Below are 21,862 nucleotides of genomic sequence, written 5' to 3'. Positions count from 1 at the left end.
ATGTATGACCCCCTGTGGGATACCATCCTCAAACTGCTATTGAAAAATCATTCTTCTTTTGCAACATGCTTTTTCAAGTTGGACATAACAAAAAGAAAATGACCAGACTTGATGCATCTCTGGTCCTTGTTCCGAAACCTAAAAGGAAAATTTCCAGTCTCTCGGCCAACTGGAGTCACATTTTCCACTCCCAAAGCCAAAAAAACACGGTTTGAAAGGAGCTCAGGACGAGCACATGTTGCCAACTTTCCTTATCAAAAATGCGTTTTCATACATCATCTCATTTCCAAATCCAATGCTTTGTATGGACATAAACTTCCTGACTTTTTTCCTGAGTTTTGTCAGTGAAGCTTTTCGGTATCCAGAGATGGTCTACACCTTATGTGTGCCTCATGTACTAGTCTATAAACCTATATATTCTTGCTGCTGCTCCAATAAAATCCTTACTTTTCTCCTACATACATCCCGACACCTCAGATTCAAATCCCTTTGTGTACGACCTGCAACAGATGACAGATTTAACACCTAAATCAATTAACTAATCTGGCACTCTGGGAATAAACTATCTTGCCAAAACAGTCCACTGATGCCAAAAAAAAATCAAAAGCTTCAAACATAAGGAAGTTAGACTCCTCTCTGAATCCATAGCAGCACTGAAACTCCACTGAAGGGGAAAAGCTGCCGTATAAGGTAGCTCCAAATTTAGCTTGGCATGTCGGTGTGTGTGTAGGTTTGTGAGTCACATGAATTGGGGCACACACACACACTGTTAATCCGGGCCACAGCTCCTGACACATAAAACCCAAAATCCAGGAAACACAAAGTGGATTTTGGTTTAGTCTATTACAATTATCACCAAAGGACCTGAATTACTTAATTAACTTTGAGAGACAATGCAGGGGTAATTTGCTCGTTGGAAAGATCTAACAAGTGGCTTTCCGTTTTAGTCTTTAGGCCACCATCTTTAGGTAAAGTGACCACCATCAAATAAGATCGGGTATAAACTGTCTTTTCCAGATTAGCAATAGCATTGGTCATTTGGTTAAATACTAAAAACAAATAAGTAATGACCATTGTGTAAAAGAAGCAGAGATGGAGGTAGTGGAAGTCAAAGCAGTACCATTTTGGTATCGTACAAAGTTTCGACTCTGTAGGCCACTGATCCCACTTTGTCTCCTACGAACAGTCAACACTGGTTTCTTTGAATCATGATGACAATCTGCAGTCATTTTGTCTTTTTTCACACATTTAGCAAATTAAGGCTGACTTCCACTTCCAGGACTTCCAGTCAGCTTTAATTTCTTTTAATTATGACCACTTCTTTGAGGTTGCAGTTCAGAAAATCTGCATATGGGTTGGCAAAATGAGCTTATCACAAGGTCCATTTGGTAGATGTTCTCAAGATTTTGACTGAATTCTTCTTGATGGGGATTGAGGTACTAAGTTGTAAACAACTAATAAATCAATCATTCTCAACTTTTGAGTCAATGTAGACTACAGGGTGCTTAAAGTGCCTAAAAATGGACTGGGGATGGAAATATCCCATGACAACTGTGCTTATCCATCTGTAAAGGAAGGTCATGTGAATCTAGCGAAAGCTCCAAAACAAGTTTTTCAGGTTCAAGAATAAACATCAGTCTAAAGATTTTCAAACAAGATTTATTTTGGCAACATGAAACTGCAACATGGAAAATCTAAGGAGTGTAGCTATTAAGCAGCACACAAGAAAACCTTGGCAAGACAAGATCCTTCATGAGAGGTCATTAAATGTAAGTAAAAGGTTTTACGAACAGCTGAGGAGACAGGAGGAAGTTCCAACCTGGTTTTAAGGCTTTAAACCCACAAATGTTTGCCGTCATCTTGTCTGCTCGTGTATACGTTATGTATAAATGTATGTAGGTGTGTTTGAAGCTCCTGTCTTACAAGAAAGACAGAGTGCATGAGAGTGAGAGTGCAGCTGACCATACATAGTCAAACCCAATTTTACAGCTTCCTCTCTGCCAAGAGGCCTTTCACACACAGAAGACAAGGCATCACGTCGCACATTTTTGTGTGCGAATGCGTGTGTCGGATCTCATCTGATCTCAAACGGGAGGAAACGTTCTTCTAAATTTGGTTCTTCATTGACGTCCAACAACAGAAGGATAACTCCAACTAAAAACAAAAGTTTATTCATCAACCGATGATTGAGTAGATGGTGGACGAATAAAAAAGCATTACTAATACAAAAAGAGAAGGGAAACTCTTGATTTGCTCCCTGTATCTTTAAAGGTAATGTTTGTATGGCAATGGCGACACGACATGCCTGGAGACATTGGGGTAGCTATTTTTTAGGAAGTTGGATTAATCAATCATCTTGCTTGACACCAAAAGCCATATTGTCGAGATGTGAGAAGTGTGAGGTTATGTATAAAATTTCTACCTCACACATCAAAACTTCATTCAAAGTCGACAGAAACAAAATAAAACTCACCAAAAACCATTGTTTCTACGTCTTTCCACAGTTTTCTCAACAATCACCAATTCTGATTTGGTCAAAATAAAACCTTAGTTCACAGAAATTCACTGAGTTAGATGAGAAAAAGAGCCATTTGAGTCTCTCTCCTCGAGGCCAACAGTTGCACATATGTCCAAACCGAAGATATTTCAAATGCTGACAGTGTCACATTGCCAGGTATCAGGCTAAAACCAGTTCTGTTAGAAACATCAGCGGAACAATCAAAATTTTTGGCCTTTTCTAACCTTTTACTGCCCACGGTTCTGCTGAACAACAGCTCGGTCTATGAGTTGCATAAATCTGAACAACAATCTGAAAAGAATCTGATGTAAACGTCCAGCTACAACCGGGACCAGATACTTAATAGAAGCTAAACACACAGAATCAGTGTATCTGGAGACAGCGTGTTAAGTACAAAGCCCTCGTCTGTTCATACAAACAGATCAGAGCCTCTGCTGTGCCCAGACTGACATGTAAACGTGATGAGACTGCACAGCAGCTGTCTGTCCTTTATCTTCAGTTTCACTGCCAAACCTGCAAGGAAGATCTGAGGCGGGCTGAATGGCCTGGTTGCTCAAACAAGCCATCTGTAACAGCACCTACTTGTCAATCAAAGCAGCCACTCTGTTTATTCTGCATAACTTTAAGCCTTAATATAATGTGAACAGGTGAGTTGTATATAAATTCACCCTCAGTACAGTTATCATGAACGGGGAAATTAGTTATAGAGACCAAAACTGTTTTTTGTACCAGGCTGTAAACATGTTTATTTCTGCTGTGAAGTTGGATATTTTAACATGGGGGCTTTTGAAAACATCACTTTACAGCAACGAAGGTTGCTGCTTACTTAACTGAAATTTGAGATTGTATTTTAGAAAATAAGAATTCCGGACTTGCGTCAACATATTTTAGTCATCGTAAACTGTTTATTTATTCTGAAAAGTTCCAATCTATCAAATGTTTCACAGATTTGAGAGTGCTTTCTGTGCAATTTGGGGATTTATTTATCTTTGAAGGATTATTAGTCAATCAATCAATTAGTCATATATCAAGGAGAAACTCCAAATACTACTGTTTGGATCAACCCTAGAGAAGCTTGAACCAAACAATTCATAATAAAGTTAAAATAATCGTTGGTCTTCTCTCGTCAGTTTACTCACAGTTTATCGATAGGACGAAGGAGAGGAGGACGTAGGCTGATCCAGGTTCAGGGAGGATGATCTTCCACACGGGACCAGCAGGAGTTCACAATCTGAAAAGACATAAACAGCATGTGAAAATCCAGCTCATATGGTCATCATTTTGTCTAAATTGGGACATGAGATTTATTTTTTCACAGTTGGGCACCTATATTAACACTACAAGTCGAACAGCATCTGTCGAGAGGCCTTTATTGCTCATTTCTATCACAGAAAAGACAGACTTTCCCCCATGTTGCTCGACTGAGTCAGTAACAGAGGTGTTTCCTGCCCCTGTTCGTGTGTGGACGCTGTGGGATCGGCATTAGAATAAAGCATGAATAATTTCTTTAGAGGGACGGAGCAGCTGTAGCCCTTTTCACATGAAAATGAGCATCGCCCACACCCTCAAACACACACACAGATACAGAGTTTCTCCCCCTCACTCTCACCACATCACCAGATATTTCTCAGTTTATTCCATGAAACTGTTTCCACTGAAGCCTTTCTGTGACCTTGCAGAGAATAAAGAGAATATAAAAGATATAAATGTCTCCAATAAAGTGAGAAAACCCTCAAATGAAACTTAAATGCTGGGAAAAATATCAATAATGTGGTTTATTTCACTTATTATGACATCAGGATGGTTTAACTATATTTTTCATGTCTTACATTTAAAGGATATAAATGTTACAACCTTATTTGTGAGTTATAGCATTCGAAGATTAAGAACCATATTCAACAGGCTCTATGGGTCATATTAAAGCTGCATTTTAAGAAAAAAAGTCCAGATTTTATGATTCCTCAAATGTGTTTTTTTCTGGTTTCTTTTATACTCAGTAAACTTTGGGCTGTGACAAAACAAGACGTTTAAAGAGGTCACCAAAACACTGATGAACATTTTTGACCATTGAAAATGATCAACAGGTTAATCAATAATGAAAATAATCTTTAGTAGCTGTAACTGTAAAAATATTGTACTGTTGAACAGCTGATCTCATGAGCTGATAAAACCTAACTTGAGGCACAAACGGTCTTAATTAGTGACTCAAACCTTAACGACTGTTGTTCACGCCAAACCTCAGGTCACCTATAATCAAGTCCATTTGCCCCAGATTTAACTCTTCTCAAAGAAGAGATGACCTGGGTCACTGAGAACCTCCACAGACCTTTCCTGTAGTAGCATCAACATGATTTATAGCTTATTTTATGGTATAAAAAGCTAGACAATGTTGCTTTAATCAAAGTGAGCTGAAACAACCACAAACACAGTGTAACAGCAAAAAAGAAAGACAAACTGTAGAGCTTCTCTGCTAACAAAACAAATGATCCGGCACACCGTGATCCAGATCACTTTTAACTGTGAACAATGGTTAAAAAAAAAAAGTCCAAACCTCAGTGTGTGAAACTGCTTCATGCAAGTTAGCATCACTTCCTTCTGCTGTTTCAGGAAGTCTATTAAAAGAGTTTGTGCATAATCTCGAGTCGGTTTGTCACCTGGCTGCTGCTTTTTAATGCCTTTAAGATAGACATACAAGACCAAAACGCACCACAAAGTTCCCCAACTTTTACTTTTATTCTTAGTTTTACAGTCATACAACTAAGATAATCTCTCTGGTTTGCAATACATGCACAAATAAAAAATTGGTGGACTTGAAACACTGTTCAGTGAGAAAAGTGAAAAAGTGAAAAGTTGGGGGATTTCCGAACACTGACCATACCTGCTGACAAAAGTATAGATGGGGTGATTGTCACACTTTAACCACGTCTTAAGCAGCTCTAAGAGTCACTGTAGGGTTAACAAAAATTGGCGTCTCTTGTGGTCAAACTTGACACAGGAGACACATAACACGATGAAAGCAGAAGTGAGCTGTTCGGCACAAGTTATGAGTCTCTCTTGGACTGGTTCAGGACAAACTGCAAGCACCAGGTACCCACAACGTAAAGAAAGTAATCAATGAAGACCTGCTGACAGGAGGTTCAAGCTGCTGGTTCACCAACACTGTTTCTATGAAATTTCTACAAAGACATGCATGTATAACTTTTTTCATGTATTTTTGTTTTTTATATCTACATATGCCCCCAAAAACCGCTGTGTCACACCAACGGGTCAGTTTACAGAGGTAGATGTGGGTGTTCAGGCCTCATCCACACATCCAGACGTTACACTAGGATTACAGACATTATAAGTGATATCGGATAATTAAATGAGCATGTGTGCATTGTTGTGACACATGCTGTTTTTGTTTTGTTGTGATATTATGAGGCAGACAAATGTCTGTCCTGGCAAATGGTGGATTTCGTGGCACAGATGGCTCGGAGACTCAATCACTGTCCTCTTGTGCAAACCAGGAACAGAGACATGAAACAGAGCTGTCAGACGACGACTGCTTTCATTCTTAAAAACATCATTTTTGTGACACATTCACCATCCATAATGAGACATTCTTATATCAGTGCTCATGTAGGAAAACAAACGTTAAGTTTTGTTATCATCCTCTCATGTTTGTACCATCTGCCCCGTAAAACTTCTGCTTATGCGGCAAAGCATAATGAGGAAATATTTTAAGCGTTTATGGAGAAACCTGTCCTTTTCTTTCTAATCAGCCTTTGTGACTTTATCGATGTGACTCACTGGTCGGCGTCACATTTTGTTTTTTGTTGTTTTTGTCTCCTTGTTCTGATGATTCACCAGCTGATGCCCACATCTTCTCAGAGCAGATGAGGTCATGGTCACGTGGATCTCCTTGTACAAGAGAAACTTGAAATCATCCTTTACAAAAGAGGAAGACCGTGGTCAGAAGGTTTCATTCTGAAACCCCAGAAAGTCTTTGTTCTTGCTCTATGGATGGCTGAAATTTCTCCTTTCATATTTGATGTATAGCCATGAAAGTTTGCACAAGCATTCATGTTCCCCTCAGGATGAATCATAATAAATTTGGTGATCTTGCTGTGAATTGAGACTGATTCACTTCTGCAGCCAGCCTCAAGTGAACGTTTGAGGAACTGCAGTACAACCATTTGTAATTATTTAAAAAATGAAATCTCATCTTCATACAGCAAAGCAAGCTGGGCCATGATGAAGCAACATCCTGTAGGTTTGACCTTTGACCTTCTGCTTACAGCTGAGGCCTTCAAACTACCACTTCTAAACATATATGCATGCACGTGCAACATATTTTATCCCCTGATCAAATGAACATGTCCTGAGCTTTTCTAACACACTCATCTATTCAACCACGGTTTGTTCTGCAAAATGCTCTGTCATGTCGACATCAGTATCCACCCACCAGTCTTAAATGATAACCTATTAGCATACAGCATGATTGTGCATTTTCACCCAAGTGCCTATACGCAGCTCAGATGTCATTCAAGACATAAAAATCTGAGTGATGAGGGTCAAAATGCTCAAACGGACTTCAGCCTGAGTTCGCACACGTACCAGAGGATGTCTGTGGTGCTCCGCCTGCTGCCGATGGATGTAAACAAACTCACGCTGCAGACGGCGTCATGAGGCGAAAGAGACTGCAGCTGCTCACCAGCCCTCTCCTCTTCCTCCTGCTTCCCAGCTCTACCTTTACTCTCTCTCGCTCTCGCTGCTTCCCAAACATTCAAACCAGTTAACTCTTCCTCTGCCGAGTCTGCAGCAAAAACAGCAATACCGCCCCAGTGGACAAGATGACGCTTCCCTTAGTAAAACACTGCCTCCGAAATGACCATAAAGTTGAATCAACATCAGCAGTTTCAACATTATAACCTCCATGAGGGTTGGGTTTCTTGCAGGACTGTGTTAGTTTTAGCTGGTATCTAATACACTGGCAATGTGATGGTTCCAGTGTGTGAATTAACTGTATTTCTCAGGTTTAGAACATCATAAATTAAATATCTTTGGGAGGTTGGACTGTGGGCTAGACAAAATACACAACAGAAAACTTTTGTTGTGTATTCTATGTTTTTTTCCCCCATTAGTTTCTGATATTTTTTTAATGTTCTGATATGAAAGTTGTGAATTACACTGATAAATATGAATAAAAGTAATCAAAACTATCATTACAGTTCAGGGGTGGACGGGACTTATTGAGCTCTGAAGGACAGGTGAAGACACCAGGAGACAACTCATTTCAAATTTTTTTCACATTTTTGGTTTACATATAACTGTTTGGATGATTTAAAATGTTTTAAGATCAAGGATTTATCTATTATTTTTTAAAATCACGTGAGAGGAAGTGAAAACGGTCATCTCTTGAGGTCGTGCTGTTATACTGAATATCAGCACAGCCATGATTCAGTCACATAATTCACAGCTGTGCTGATATTCAGTATAACAGCATGACCTCAAGAGATGACTATTAATGTTCGGTCGTTAGAACACCTGCCTCAGTACTGTTACGCTCTATATCAGCACACATGGAACGACTCTTGTCCAATCAGATTACTTGGTCAAAACTAACTGCTGTATATCTGAATTCAAGCACGTTCCTAACATTTAAAACACTGCGGTTAAAATAAAGGATTTGCCAAACTTTTACAATCAGGTCAAATCTTGATTTTAACACCAGCTTTCGGTATTTAAGCATTTTATACTTAAAAGTTCAACTCTTCCAGTTGCCAATATTTATTTAAATAATAGAAATTTGCTCCATATTTTTGCACTTATAAGGATAATCTTGTTGTTTATATCTGATTAATTAAATCCCAAATGTTTTTTACTCATCATAACATTGTTTAAAACCAAAGATATTTAATTATCTATATCTATAATTTATCATCACACATGGCAAAGAAAAGCTTTATAACCGTTTTCAGTTTGAGCTCTACACAGAAGTAAAAACGTTGTTCTCTGTGCTGTAGGAACTTAATTCCAGTAAAATGAGCTGAACGACAAAGTCTAATTTAAAAATGTCTCATAAACAAACACTTTAAAACTTCATCAAAGAGGCATGAATGTTGTTTTTACACGAGTTAAATATTAAAAACAGATTTTTTTTCAGCAGTGACGGTGGTAAATCACGTTTCTTTCCATGTGTCGGTCCTATCTTTGGCAACACACTCACAGGTTTCACTCTTCTTGTTGATGCCTCTCTATTTCCCCAAGCGCTTATCAATAATTAATTCGTCTGTTGCGACGAGAGCAGACCGTCCTGACTGAACACATGTCGACATGACACTGAAGAAGTGTGTGTGTGCTTTACAAGAAGGGAAAAACGAAGATGTCTCGAGATGTTCTGCAACGTAAAAACATCAATACAGATCTTGAAGTGCTGTCGGATGAAATCTGAACACTGATGGGTCGATGCGACATTCAAAGAGAATGTACAAATACTTTCTTCCTCTAGACTTTCAATTACTCTCTGACTGTGATGACAAATAATAAAACATAATAGTGAATTCATGTTGAAATAAAGTTTATTAAATAATAAAAAACAACAAGGCTCCTCTCATCTTTTAAAGCTTTTCTTTGGAGCAACAATTAATCGATTAAAAATGTATTTGCTTTTAATTTCTGCTGATTATTTAAAGTTGAAGACTTCAGCTACTTCTTATTGATTTATTGCTGCTAGCATATTGTTATTTGTTTCTTTATCGTGCACATGCTGTAATTACTGACTTTATTCAGCACAGAAATGTTTTGTAAGACGCTCTCTGACAAGGCTGATGTATTATTGAGAGGATGACACAGCTCATTACCGACCCACTGAGCGTCCCTCCATCTAAATCCCCTCGTTATTACATTGTCTACATGCTCCACTTCCTCCATCTTTAAAAACCAAGACGGGATGTAACATCCGTGTGTTCTCAAACACACACACACACACACACACACGTGTGTTCTCTGTAAATATGTCGTATGATGAGAGGAAACAGAGGGAGATACAGATGAGGAGGAATCAACAGGCGTCTGCTCGACCTGACTGAGCCGAGTGGGAGAGCTTGATGAGTCACCACAAAAACACAGAAACGAACACTAACAAATCAATAACGAGCCGACAGAAAATGTGCTTCACATCTCACATAAATGCTGCTCAATCTAGCCCAAAAAAAAAATCACTGGAGGTGAAACGACAAGTCAGTTAATGAATTAGATAAATATTTGCTGCTTCCAGCTCCTTAAACGTGAAAATTTGCTGATTTTCTGTGTCAGAAATGTTAGAAAACTGAACGTTTTATAGACAAACTAATTAATCAGTTGAGATAGAAACTAATATGCAGATTAACCAATGGTGAAACAGTTCCTAATTTGCAATTTGCGACTGATTCACTGACACAGACACCTCAGAGCTGCAAGTATTTTGTAATAATCTATGAATCTGTTGATTTAAAGCTCAAGCTGACATCTTTAAGTTGCTCCAAACCAACTCAAAAGTGTCTGGAAGCAGCTAGTGTTTGGCGTTTTTCTGCTTAATAAAGCACTTAAATGACTCATGGATATCAAAACTAATCAGTTAAATTGCTGTTGTGCTGCCAATAAATGAGCAGAAAGAAAAAAAGAACTGGACAATTATACAAAGAGGTTCCTAAATGTGACGTATCACGCTACACGAGACAACAAGAACACCTCTTGTTTGCTCTGTACTGCCATGACTGTAAAAACAATGAATGCCGAGTGATGATCATCATCTCAGGAATGTAGTTTTGTATAAAACGTGGTAATAAAGTTTGCCTGCTGTGTTATGCTTGGCTTACCGCAGACGGCACTGTGGTCGGCTGTTACAGTGATGAAGAGAGACACTTCCTGAGAGCCACTCTGCTGCAGTGCTATAATATTCCCACAGTTTAACTGTAGAAAATTCACTACCTAACATCTGTGGACTGTTTATATCCTGCATGTGTATCCGGGCCAGCGCCCCCTTGCTGAAAGTACCACGAGCAAAAACTGCAGTTCCTCAATCGTCTACTTGAAGTGCGTCAGTCTCCATAAGTCCCCATGTTTCACAGCAGAAATAAACATGTTTACAGCCTGGTACAAAAAACTGTTTTGGTCTCTATAGCTAATTTAACTGTACTGAGGTTGAATTTTTATACAACTCACCTGTTTAAATTATATTAAGGCTTAAAGTCATGCAGGATTAGGAGCTTGGACGCTTTTATTGACAGGTGAGTGCTGTTACAGATGGCTTGTTTGAGCAACCAGGCATCATTCGGCCGGTCGACGTCACAGACACTACATCCATGTTTTATACAGTCTATGATTTGAACAAAGTAGATATACAACTACACAAACTCGCCCTGACTTGGACTCAAACTTTGAATCTGGTCTCGGGGCCTCATGTCCAACTCTCCTCCTCCTTATAAAAACATCATCATCATCATCATCAGCTCTTCTTTTAAAAATCGATGTCCACGCTGACCTTGACTCCCTGCACAGTGAAACTCAACACCAGCAGAGAGACAGAGAGAGAGAGGCTGCAGTGAAATGTGTGGACAACATGCAAACTCACAAACACAGCACATGTCAGCATCCAGACACACACAGTCAGCAGTATGAACACACATCTCTGTGTGTGTGTGTGTGTGAGGATGATGCACATCATAAATAATCATCCAAACATGACATGGCAGATAAACACTATATGTTTACACTCACACACACCCAGCATGGAGGTTATGTAACACTACAGGCAGCCTGCCACACTCATTTATGCATCATATATGTCCTGTCAGAGGTGTTATAAGCCACTTAAAACCAATATTTAACCCATTTTAACGTCTTTTATGTCCTTATTTATGTTTATTTACGTCCTATCTTGCTCTTGGGTCCCTCCTTGTCTTGTGTGTCCTCTCATGTTTGTCATTTAAAAGCCAACAGTCTGCTGTCCTGGCTGCTAACAAACAAGCTTCCGTCTCTGAACTTAAACGCCAACAGTATAAACACCGACAAAAGACGCAGCATTAGCCGCTTTTAGTCGACTCATTCCGCTCCGTGTTTTTAATTAAACTGAACCCTCATTAGTCGTTAACTCACCGGTTCAGCTCCGTGTGCTGTTAAAACATCCGTTTGCGGGCTAACAGACAAACTGTCCGAGCTCGTCCTCAAACTGCCGCACTCCGCCTGGTCCAACTGAGGCACAGAGGCCACGCCCCCTGCGAAGGCACGTCGGTGGCGTCATCACGCAAGCACTCGCACGCAGCACGTAGAATGACAAAATGTTTGTTTGTTTGTTTGTTTATTTATTTATAGAAAAAAATAAAAACACGTTTTTAAACTGTTGCTGCTCTGCAACAAGTCATATGAAGCACAAATAAATAAATGAATGAATAAATGCTGAAATAAAACTAAATGAACTGAAATTAACTAAAAGAACTAAATTAATAATTGTAGAAACAAACAAGCAATAAATAAATGAGAAAATGTAGAAATACAGAAGTAAATGAACAAATAAATGTTGAAACTGGAAAATTAAAAAAAAGAATTAAAAATAATAGAAGAAATGTACATATAAATAAATAAACAAAGAAATGGTGAAATACAGTGATAAATTAATAATTGTAGAAACAAATGATGCAGAAATAAATAAACAGATAGATAGATAAATACATAAATACATGTAGATATACAAATCAAATCAAAATCAAATCAATTTTATTTGTATAGCCCAAAGTCACAAAGTACATTTGCCTCTGAGGGCTTTACAATCTGTACAGGGAGTGACACCCTCTGTCCTTAGACCCTCGGTTCGAGTGAGGAAAAACTTGCCCACAAAAAACCTTTAACAGGGAAAAAAGGTGGAAGAAACCTCAGGAAGAGCCACAGAGGAGGGATCCCTCTCCCAGGACGGACAGACGTGCAATAGATGTCACGTATACAGAAATAAATGCACAAATAAATGTTGAAAACAGAAACAAATGAATAATAATATAAATAAATAAATGTATAAATAAATAAATGAGCAAACGACTAAATAAATAAATAATTGAGTAAATATAGATATAAATAAATAAATACCTGTAGATATACAGAAATAAATGGATTACTAAATAAATAAATGTAAATACTATATATGTTATGCTCGTAAAATTAGCAGAATACTATGCAACTCAAGATGAAAATGAATACATAAACAACATTTTAATATGATTATATAACACTCAGGAGGCTACAACACCATATACATCACAGAAAAATGTCGTTTTTAAAAAAATCTTGTATTATTTTTTCACAGATATTACCCTCTGACAATACAAGAGGTTTTCCCACCACAACAACTATAATTATCACAGCAAAATGTGTTTGTTTGCTTTCATTTTTGTTTTGTCTTGCCATCGTATATCATGTTTTATCTTTGCTACGCATTAGCTTTGTTAAATATTAACAGATGGTACTATAATTGGTAATAAATAAAATTAAACTTCTCCATTTCTTTAGTAGAATCACTGTTGAGGACACTTGAGAAAGAATAGTTGCCTTCTATCTCCATCTTGTGGAGTTTATTTGGCACTGCAGGTCTCAACACCTGTTTTAAAAGCTGTGCTGTTATGTTTAATTTATTAAATGAGTTCATTTTAATCAGAGCAGCAGTTTGTCTCATGAAAAACGATGGAGTCTTCCTGTTGTCTCTTCACGTCACTGAGGGCACATAATGAGCTCCACCCTGTAGGCAGGACACAGAGGTGTGTGACAAGCAGGTTTGACAACACCTGAAACCAGAAATGAGTTGCACCTCAGACCGGATCTTTTTAAGAGTAGTTAGGAGGAGGACTTTCTTTAGATTTATGTAACAAAAACTTTAACATGAAGTCATTTTTTCCAGTTCAATCTTTCATCTTTAACTGTTGCGTACAATAACTGGATTTCATGGCCTAAATGGCAGCTGTTACTGTAGTTTTCTTAATGGCTACAGCCTTCTGAAGCTGCACAACAAACTTTTTTCAATGTCTCAGGACTCATATTTTCATTGTTTATGACTTTTGTTGGACATATTTTGAGATCTGTGCTGACCAGTGAAAATGGGGACCTCTGTTTTGTATGAAGTCAAGACTGAGAGAGGAGTCTTTTGCATGCTTCTGCTCCTCTACCTCTGTTGTTCTGGAGGGAAATGTGAGCTTCAGGAGTCACAACCTGCACAGACGAGCAACCGCCCCACTGTCAAACCTTTCAACAATGAACCCCAAGCCTTCCCTGAAGAGGAGCGGGCCAGCCTTCCTGTGTTTACAATGGACTACCCTCGGATCCAGGTCCCCTTTGAGTTTACATTGTGGATACTGCTGGCCTCTTTTGCCAAGATTGGTACGTTTGGATGGATCGCTTGTGTTGAGGTTTATGTTTGTGCATAAAGAAATGATTGCTTTGTATAAGGCCATCACAGAAGTCTATCCATCTTTTTCATCTCTTCTTCAGGTTTCCACATTTACCATAAAATCACTATCTGGATCCCTGAGTCCTGCCTCCTGATCGTGATTGGCCTCATTGTCGGAGGCATCATGCACACAGTCAAAGAGGAGCCCCCCACCGCCCTCAGCTCCAACGCCTTCTTCCTCTACATGCTCCCACCAATTGTCCTCGACAGCGGCTACTTCATGCCCACCAGGCCGTTCTTCGAAAACTGTGGCACGGTGCTGTGGTATGCTGTTGTGGGAACCCTGTGGAACAGTATTGGCATCGGGCTTTCCCTCTTCGCCATCTGCCAGTTTGAGGTGTTCGGACTTCAGGATATCAACCTGGCGGTCAGTAAAAGAAAATCACAGGAAGCACAAAAGTGTATTGGAAAGGATTTCTCTGATTAAAGGTCAAAGGTGAAGTTTAATGTTTGTATGTGTGCGATTTAGCTTTTATTTTAAAAGTTTAAGCACCAGACACGCAAATCTGTCATGAAGCACACTTCTGAGAGGAATTTGGGCAAGATACCACCTTTCTACTATTGCCAGTTTCCAGTCTTTTTGGCTCACAAACCTTTAAAGCAAAGAAAAACCTACTTTTTTATTGAAGGTTCTGTAGGTACCACATCATACGCCATGCCATTATGAACAATATGATTGAATGACAAAGGGATTAAAGCTAAATTTAGACATCTCCAGTTGCACAACGACTGTTTAGTGTTTGCCATCAACTACCTACCTCTGACATCGTGGGAAAGCAGGTCGATACACTTCAAACCAGATAAATTTTCCTCATTGCAGGAGAACTTGCTATTTGCCGCCATCATCTCAGCTGTGGACCCAGTGGCTGCTCTGAATGTGTTTGAGGACATGGGAGTCAATGAACAGATATATATAGTCATATTTGGAGAGGGACTGTTCAACGATGCTGTCACTGTGGTGAGTACAGGGGGGCGTTTGTTTGTTTGCGTGGACTGTATCTGTAAAAATAGATTGTTGTGCCATCTAGTCTTGAATACTAATAAGCTGGGGGATAAAGTATTGTTTGTGATATAAGCCTAGAAATCCACTATTATGGCTATGGGGTCATAGTATGACACCTTCATAGCATTAAAGGACAGATTTTATCCTGCAAACATCAAAGACATTTGATGTATTTAGCCACAGTTTGAGCCTGTATTTGTTTAAGGATTGGATAATTAGCACCGTCAAAAGCATGCCAAGGGGTGTTTGTTAGCTCATTTGGTAGAGCATCCGTCCCATGTACAAACACTCAGTCCTTTAAAAAAAACTTAAAAACATGATGATGATTATCAGGCATGTTTAAAAAAAAGGATTTATAAAAGGTTTACAGACTTACATTTTTTTTAATCACACTGTAAACAAAAAAGTGTCTGTCATGACTGTGTGTTAAGGTTAGACTTAGTTATGATGCTGAAAAGTAGTGAGAATTTTTACACTTTACGACTGTGCCTCAAATTCAACTCTCTCACTTCTGAAAACAACACTCTCACTTTTGAAAACCTTTGAACTTAACCATAACTTTGGCAAAAAGCAGTTTGGGTTTTGAATATTTTGTGAAAGAAAGAGTGCCTGCAGTCTAGTCTAGTTTGGCCAGTTCGTCAATGTCAAGCCTACATTTTCTTTGGCTGGGTTTCCAATGGGAGGCAGGTTTCTTTCAACCCTTCCTGGCACTGATCACCTTCAGTTGCAGCCAAAAGAAAATTACTGTTGCCAGTGTTACCAGCTAAGTGATCAAGTTGGCACATGATATTCAGCCTAACCGAAAAAGGTTTAATTGTAGCAGATTCTTGGTTTGTGTTTGAGTTGTTGAACCTGTTTGACAATAGCTGTATGAACATGCATTGTTGACATGCCTTTAAGGATATCCTGGGGGGATCCCCCTATCCAACCTCATACTATACATATGTTAATGTCTTTTTCTGTCTTTCCACAGGCACTTTACAGCATGTTTTCCTTTTTGGCAGACATGCCAGTTGTTGAATCAACTGATGTGTTTCTCGGAGTTGCCAGGTTCTTCGTGGTGGCATTCGGAGGTGTCTTCTTTGGTCTCGTGTTTGGATTTGTGGCTGCGTTCACCACACGGTTCACTCACAATGTCCGTCAGATCGAGCCCCTCTTCATCTTCATGTACAGCTACCTGGCGTACCTGGTGGCTGAGTGTTTCGCCATCTCCAGCGTCTTGGCGTAAGTGTAGGCCAAACCCCTGACAAACCAAACTACAGTACAATACAAGCATTATAAAAAGTTACTACTTTACTACTCATACTACTACAAATACTACTCATTTTGGAGACCTAAAAACATAAAATTTAAGTAAAATATCATCATTCAAATAATGTGAAAAACTTGACAGTAATTAAGATAAACATGTTTATGTCTTAGTTAAAGTTGAAAAGTTGAATTTTGTATTAAGCAGAACTCAAATTATTGGTGAGACAGTATTTATAGTGGATGTCAGGCAGGACCACAGGAGCAGGCCCAACCAATACCCAATCTAGGCGTAGATTGAGTTGCAGTAATCCAGCTTTACAGTACTAAATGCATGGACTAGTGTTTAGACAGGCTTAGGGTTATACAGGATGCCTTTAGGTTAACTACAGTAGTGTTTCACCACTTTACACCAGGATGTGAATTTTTACCCACCAAACTCTTCGGATGTTTGTGCAACCTGTACAAACTTGCTCTTCCACTTAGTGTTCCACCCACTGAGCGTGTTAAAGAGTTAGAGAGAGTAAGAGAGACAAGCTCAATCAAACTTTAAGCTTTCTGTGCCCAACATGTTACAAGTCAAATACAAAAACTAGTAAAGAAAAAAATTCTAGGGTGTTGGTTAGCTCAGTTGGTAGAGCAACCGCCCCCATGTACAAAGGCTCAGTTCTTGCCCAGGGTTTGAATCCGACCTGCGGCCCTTTGCTGCATGTCATTCCCCGTCTCTTTCTCCCCACATTCCTGTCACTCTTCAGCTGTCTCTATCAAATAAAGCTTGTAAAGGCAAAACAATAAAAAATATATGCAAACATTTGATAAAAGATTTAGGCTTTATAATGGCTGAGTTTATCAGTAGGGTTATGAACAAACTTTTTTTTACCTCCTTGCAGCATTATTACATGTGCCATAACTATGAAGTACTACGTGGAGGAGAATGTATCGCAGAGATCCTGCACCACCATCCGCCATGTTGTCAAGATGCTGGCGACCGTCTCTGAAACTCTCATCTTCTTCTTCCTGGGTGTTATTACCGTAACGGTTGAGCACGAGTGGAACTGGGCCTACATTCTGTTCACGCTGGTGTTTGCCTTTTTCTGGAGAATAATTGGTGAGAGTCCTCGTTTATATCTGAAAAGCTCCATTAATCAGACAGGTTTTTTTAAATCCAGTGACTTCCCAACACTTTGTCTTGAAGGTATTTTGGTGCTGACTCAGATCATCAACCCGTTCCGTACCATCCAGTTCAAATACAAGGACCAGTTTGGTCTCGCCTACGGAGGCCTGCGAGGGGCAATCTGCTTTGCCCTGGCTTTCACTTTGCCTGATAGTATTAACAGAAAGGATCTTTTCGTCACTGGTTCAATTGCCATTATTATATGCACAGTTTTCATACAGGTGAGAACTTTTTTTGGAAACTCAATTTAATTTTAATTCCCAACCCAACTCAACAACTCCCACAATGAGCAAGCACTTGGCGACAAACCCTTACAACAAAACAACAACATATGCCGTTCCAATTCTCTCTGACCCCTTTTAAATATTATTGTTTTACCGTCTTCTCAGGGAATCAGCATCCGCCCCATCGTAGAATATATGAACATCAGGAAAACCAATAAAGACAAGCAAACCATCAACGTAGAGGTTCACACCAGGGCAAGTATGAGCTATCACTGTAATGCAGCTGTTCGTTTTTTAAAAGATTTCTAATGGTTCCTGTCTGTAGCTGCTGAATTACATTGATTGTTTCTTGATGTATGCTTTGTATGCTTGTGTTGTGCACAGGTGATGGAGCACATTATTTGTGGTGTTGAGGACTTGTGTGGACAATGGAGCCATTATTACTGGAAAGACAAGTACGATCTATGAACACCAAGTTAGAAAAACAACTCTATAATGTATTGACTCTTCTTGCAGAGTTGCTGCAGCTTGAGTAATCTTTATTTCTTTGTTTTTGTGTCAGGTTTAAGAAGTTCAACGATCGTGTTTTGAGGCGAATCCTGGTCCGAGATCACAGGGCTGAGTCCAGCATTGTGTCTCTCTATAAGAAACTGGAGCTGCAGAATGCTATTGACCTACTGGACACACCTATTGGCGACCTCAGCGCAGCGCCATCTATCATTTCTTTGCAGTAAGATTTACAGAGTCTCCTGTTTTGACCTTTAATATTAAAAAAAGACCAGATCTCTTACCGTAAAGGGAAAAACTTGTATAAAACAACAGTTTTTCCTACATAAAGTCTAGAGATACTCTGAGCCTCACAACCTTGCGACCATTAAATCATACTAGTTATTGTATTGGAACAAGTCGTTCCTTGAGTGCTTTTATAGAGCGTAACAGCACTTTGAACAACGTATCTCTGCACTCTGCAGGTGTTCTAACGACCGTAACGGTCGTCATCTATCTTAGATTGTAACAAAGATGAACATATTCCTACAAGTAGTTTAACAACACACATACAAGGATCAACCATGTACTGCATACTGCTGTTAGAAACTGAATACCTGATAAGAAACCTGATCAGCCACCGTCAGTAATGAAACATGAGATAAAGGATTTCTTATGTTGACAGTATTCTTGTCAATTCGGCATCAATATAATCCATTATTGACTCAACAACTGTCTACCAGCATTATTTTAGTGGGAGATTACCATAGATAAATGAAGATTTCCCACTAAAATAAGGGCTGGTTGGTTGACGAATTAAACACAGACTCAAAACACTGTTAAGACACCATCTGCCGCGTGTGTGTGATGGTATTTTAGGAATGTTTTCAGCTGTTACCAAAGTAACTACCCGGTTTCCTGTTTTCTTTGGTTTGGTGCCATGGTTTCATGTTTGATTTAATCAGAATATCAAGATGAGAAAAAGACCAGAGCTACTGTCAACAGACTCTTATTTCACTGGTTGCTCACATGATACAAAGACACAGCAGGAAACAGGCTGGACTTGTTCATGTATTGCAGTCGTGCAGTTATACTAAACATCAGCACAGCTGTGATTATATGACAGAATCATAGCCGTGCTGATATCCAGTATAACAGCACTCCCCTTTAATAACAGCTTATAAGTGATGCACTGGTCAATGTATTACTCAGAGTCTTTACACAAGACTCCTCCACTTACTGTCAGCATGAGTGCATCAGCTGAATACATGAAACTAAATCTAATTTGACTCCAGCAGCTAATGATGCTGTTTTTCCATCAGATGGAAACCTTTATCCAATCTTTATTGCCACCCATCTTAATGTCGATAGCAATAACAAAAACATTTCAGAGCTATATATATATATATACATATGTCTCATTCATTGTTACTTGCTCTTACCTCCTATCAGAGACGAGAAGAAGGAAGCGTCTCGACCAAAGAAGAAGTTCATGGCTGCTGAAGTGAGAAATATGCATGACATCCTGTCAAAGAACATGTACAAGATCAGACAGAAGGTGACTACAACTTCTTTTACTAAGATGTGGTACTATTTCATCAGTTAAAACTCAAGTTTCATGCTTTTTTTTGTGTACAACGAATGAAATGAATTACTTGATGGTGTGTGACTTATTGCCATAAAGCTTCACGTGCTTCTAACTACTACACGTATACATATATCTCAATGTTTTTCAGACGATGGCTTACACCAACAAATACAATCTGCCTGATGAGAGCAGAACCAGGGAGATTCTGATTCGCCGCCACGCAAGCATCAGACGCACCATCCGTGCTGGAAGTTTCCGTGACCCGGTGGGTTATTTTGTTTTACAGGATCTTAAAATTAAAATATCTTCTTGTCTTCAACTTCACTCTTCCTCTTCTTTCAGCCTGAACGAAACATCCCAAGGTCTCAAAAGTACTACTCCCTCCAACCTGGAGGGGATCTGGAGGCCGCCTTTGCCCTCAGGAGACGAAGTCATGGTGGGTTTGGTGCGATTACAACAAGATTTTTTTGCCAGATCACCCTTGTTTTGATGAACTTAGTTAAAGAAAATGGTTAAAAACGAAGGCAAACCAAACCCAAATATTGTCCTAACTCAACTCATGTCATGTTAGGTAGTGGTAGCGGCGACGTGGACCATCTCTCAGCCCATGTCCAGTTCGCTGGTGCGTCGGCTCGCTCCTCATCCCGCTCTGTAGTTCCTATGAGAAGGCTGAACACCATCGAAGAGATAAAAAATCCAGCAGAGCAGCCAGCCGTTTCTGTCCACCCACCCCAACGCTCTAATGGGGAAGATGCTTTGAACAAGACCGGTCCTGGAAGTCTGGGAGGTTCTAGCCTCAGAGGCAGGAGAGGACCTGTTCCTGCACCCAGGAGAAGCAGTTCGGATTGGGTAGAGGAAGATGCAAATGACTCTGAAGATACAGGAGAAAGGGTTGACCCTCCCCAGCTACCACCACCTCGTGGATGGGTACCTGAGAACCAGGATCCTGGAGAAAATGGTGCAGGAAACGCCCTTATTAGACAGTCGCCACATCGGTCTATGAGATTTTGATGGACAGAAAGAGACATTTTTTGATATCATCTTTTCTTCTCTTGGGTTGATTTACTGCTCTTGTCTCTAAGATATAAATATTTTGGTTTGGCCCACTGAGATTTTGCTGTTTTTTTTACACATGCACAGTTTTTATCCAGAATATATTGGGGGTTTTGTTTCAAAACATGTGGGGTATGAATGTAGGAAAATAAATACAACAAACCTCGACTCGCTTGTACTCTCTATCTAATAGCTTTTTCCTCAGAATAAAAATAGCAATAGTTTTATCTAACATGACGGATTAATGAGTGATTAGTTGGACTGCCAATCAAGAGTCAACACAACACACTTCAATGGTACAGTATTTAGTATGTTGTATTAATAAAAGAGGGAGAAGTTTCTTTTGCTTTATCAATAATAGAAAAACAAAATATCAACTAAATCTTATAATCTTATAGAAAATCTTGAAGGGTGCATCAAAATATAAAAGTTAAATCTAATTCACTTTACATAATTTTCCCCCCTTAACTTTAATTTTAATTAATTAAATTCCTTTCAATTTTTATTTTTAAGATAATTAATTATTTTGGGTTGATTTAATTCATTCATTCATTTAAATTCTTTATTTAACTTTATTAAACTTAATTATATCTATGTTTCGCTTTTACATTATTTTTAATTAGTTTATTTAATTTAATTTTGAATTTTAATCTAATCTAATGAATAGAATTAAACTGATTGTATTTCATTTACATTCGAATTTCATTTGAATTTAAATGTATTTAATGTATATCAGTATATTTTGATATAAATCAGTTTGATTTACTTAACTTATTACTGTAATTAAACATAGTTTTGAGTTTTTGATGTTACGTTACAACTACATTTTTTACAACTTTATTTATATTTTGGATTCAATATTTGAATCTGCAAAGTAACTAAACTAATAAATAGTATAGTATATTATTAATGATGGCATAACCTGACAGTAATACTAATACTAATACTAATAATAAGTACGTTTGGTCCTCTAAGTATATTCTGGCACTAATTCTTTAATTTACCTGCTGTCTTCACTTGTTTATGTTTTGCTCTAATCAAATTTTCTTAGCACATATTTATTTTTTGACTGTCACAGCATCATCGTATATTCTCTTTCTTACTGTATGTTACAAC

General features: G+C 38.7%; 2 protein-coding genes across 11 annotated transcripts in view; one reads left to right on the top strand and one right to left on the bottom strand.

The window, feature by feature from the left end:
- LOC104929099 (type I inositol 3,4-bisphosphate 4-phosphatase) overlaps positions 1–11,764 on the bottom strand; it is a 41,975-nt gene extending 30,211 nt beyond the window's left edge. For 9 of the 10 annotated variants that reach the window (XM_027291506.1, XM_019271133.2, XM_027291509.1 and 6 more), the window contains exons 1-2: positions 11,639–11,764; positions 3,658–3,749 (exon numbers count right to left, since the gene is read on the bottom strand). The gene's annotated coding sequence lies outside the window, so the exon portion shown is untranslated. Of the gene's footprint in view, positions 1–3,657; positions 3,750–7,117; positions 7,239–11,638 lie in introns of those variants that run through there. The other variant, XM_027291502.1, reaches the window with a different exon arrangement.
- A 1,383-nt stretch (positions 11,765–13,147) lies between these two features.
- Positions 13,148–21,036, top strand: LOC104929098 (sodium/hydrogen exchanger 2). The gene is made up of 13 exons (XM_010743538.3): positions 13,148–13,900; positions 14,012–14,337; positions 14,791–14,928; positions 15,947–16,197; positions 17,112–17,329; positions 17,417–17,616; positions 17,785–17,874; positions 18,004–18,074; positions 18,182–18,349; positions 19,558–19,663; positions 19,842–19,958; positions 20,036–20,129; positions 20,265–21,036. Exons 1-13 carry the CDS (start codon positions 13,621–13,623, stop codon positions 20,702–20,704), a joined length of 2,499 nt encoding a protein of 832 aa, XP_010741840.3. The 5' UTR covers positions 13,148–13,620; the 3' UTR covers positions 20,705–21,036.
- Positions 21,037–21,862: the final 826 nt, after the last annotated feature.

Source organism: Larimichthys crocea, chromosome XIX, assembly GCF_000972845.2.
Source record: "Larimichthys crocea isolate SSNF chromosome XIX, L_crocea_2.0, whole genome shotgun sequence".
NCBI classification, from domain to species: Eukaryota; Metazoa; Chordata; class Actinopteri; family Sciaenidae; genus Larimichthys; species Larimichthys crocea.
The sequence above is the reverse complement of the archived record's forward strand: the minus strand, read 5'-3'. Positions and strand labels throughout refer to the sequence as shown.

Excerpts from the sequence above, each read along its gene's own strand:
- LOC104929098 (XM_010743538.3), top strand. The coding sequence starts at position 13,621 with ATGGGGACCTCTGTTTTGTATGAAGTCAAGACTGAGAGAGGAGTCTTT. Across the intron at positions 14,929-15,946 it reads TCAACGATGCTGTCACTGTG|GCACTTTACAGCATGTTTTC; the intron begins GTGAGTACAGGG and ends GTCTTTCCACAG. Across the intron at positions 17,875-18,003 it reads ACGTAGAGGTTCACACCAGG|GTGATGGAGCACATTATTTG; the intron begins GCAAGTATGAGC and ends TGTTGTGCACAG.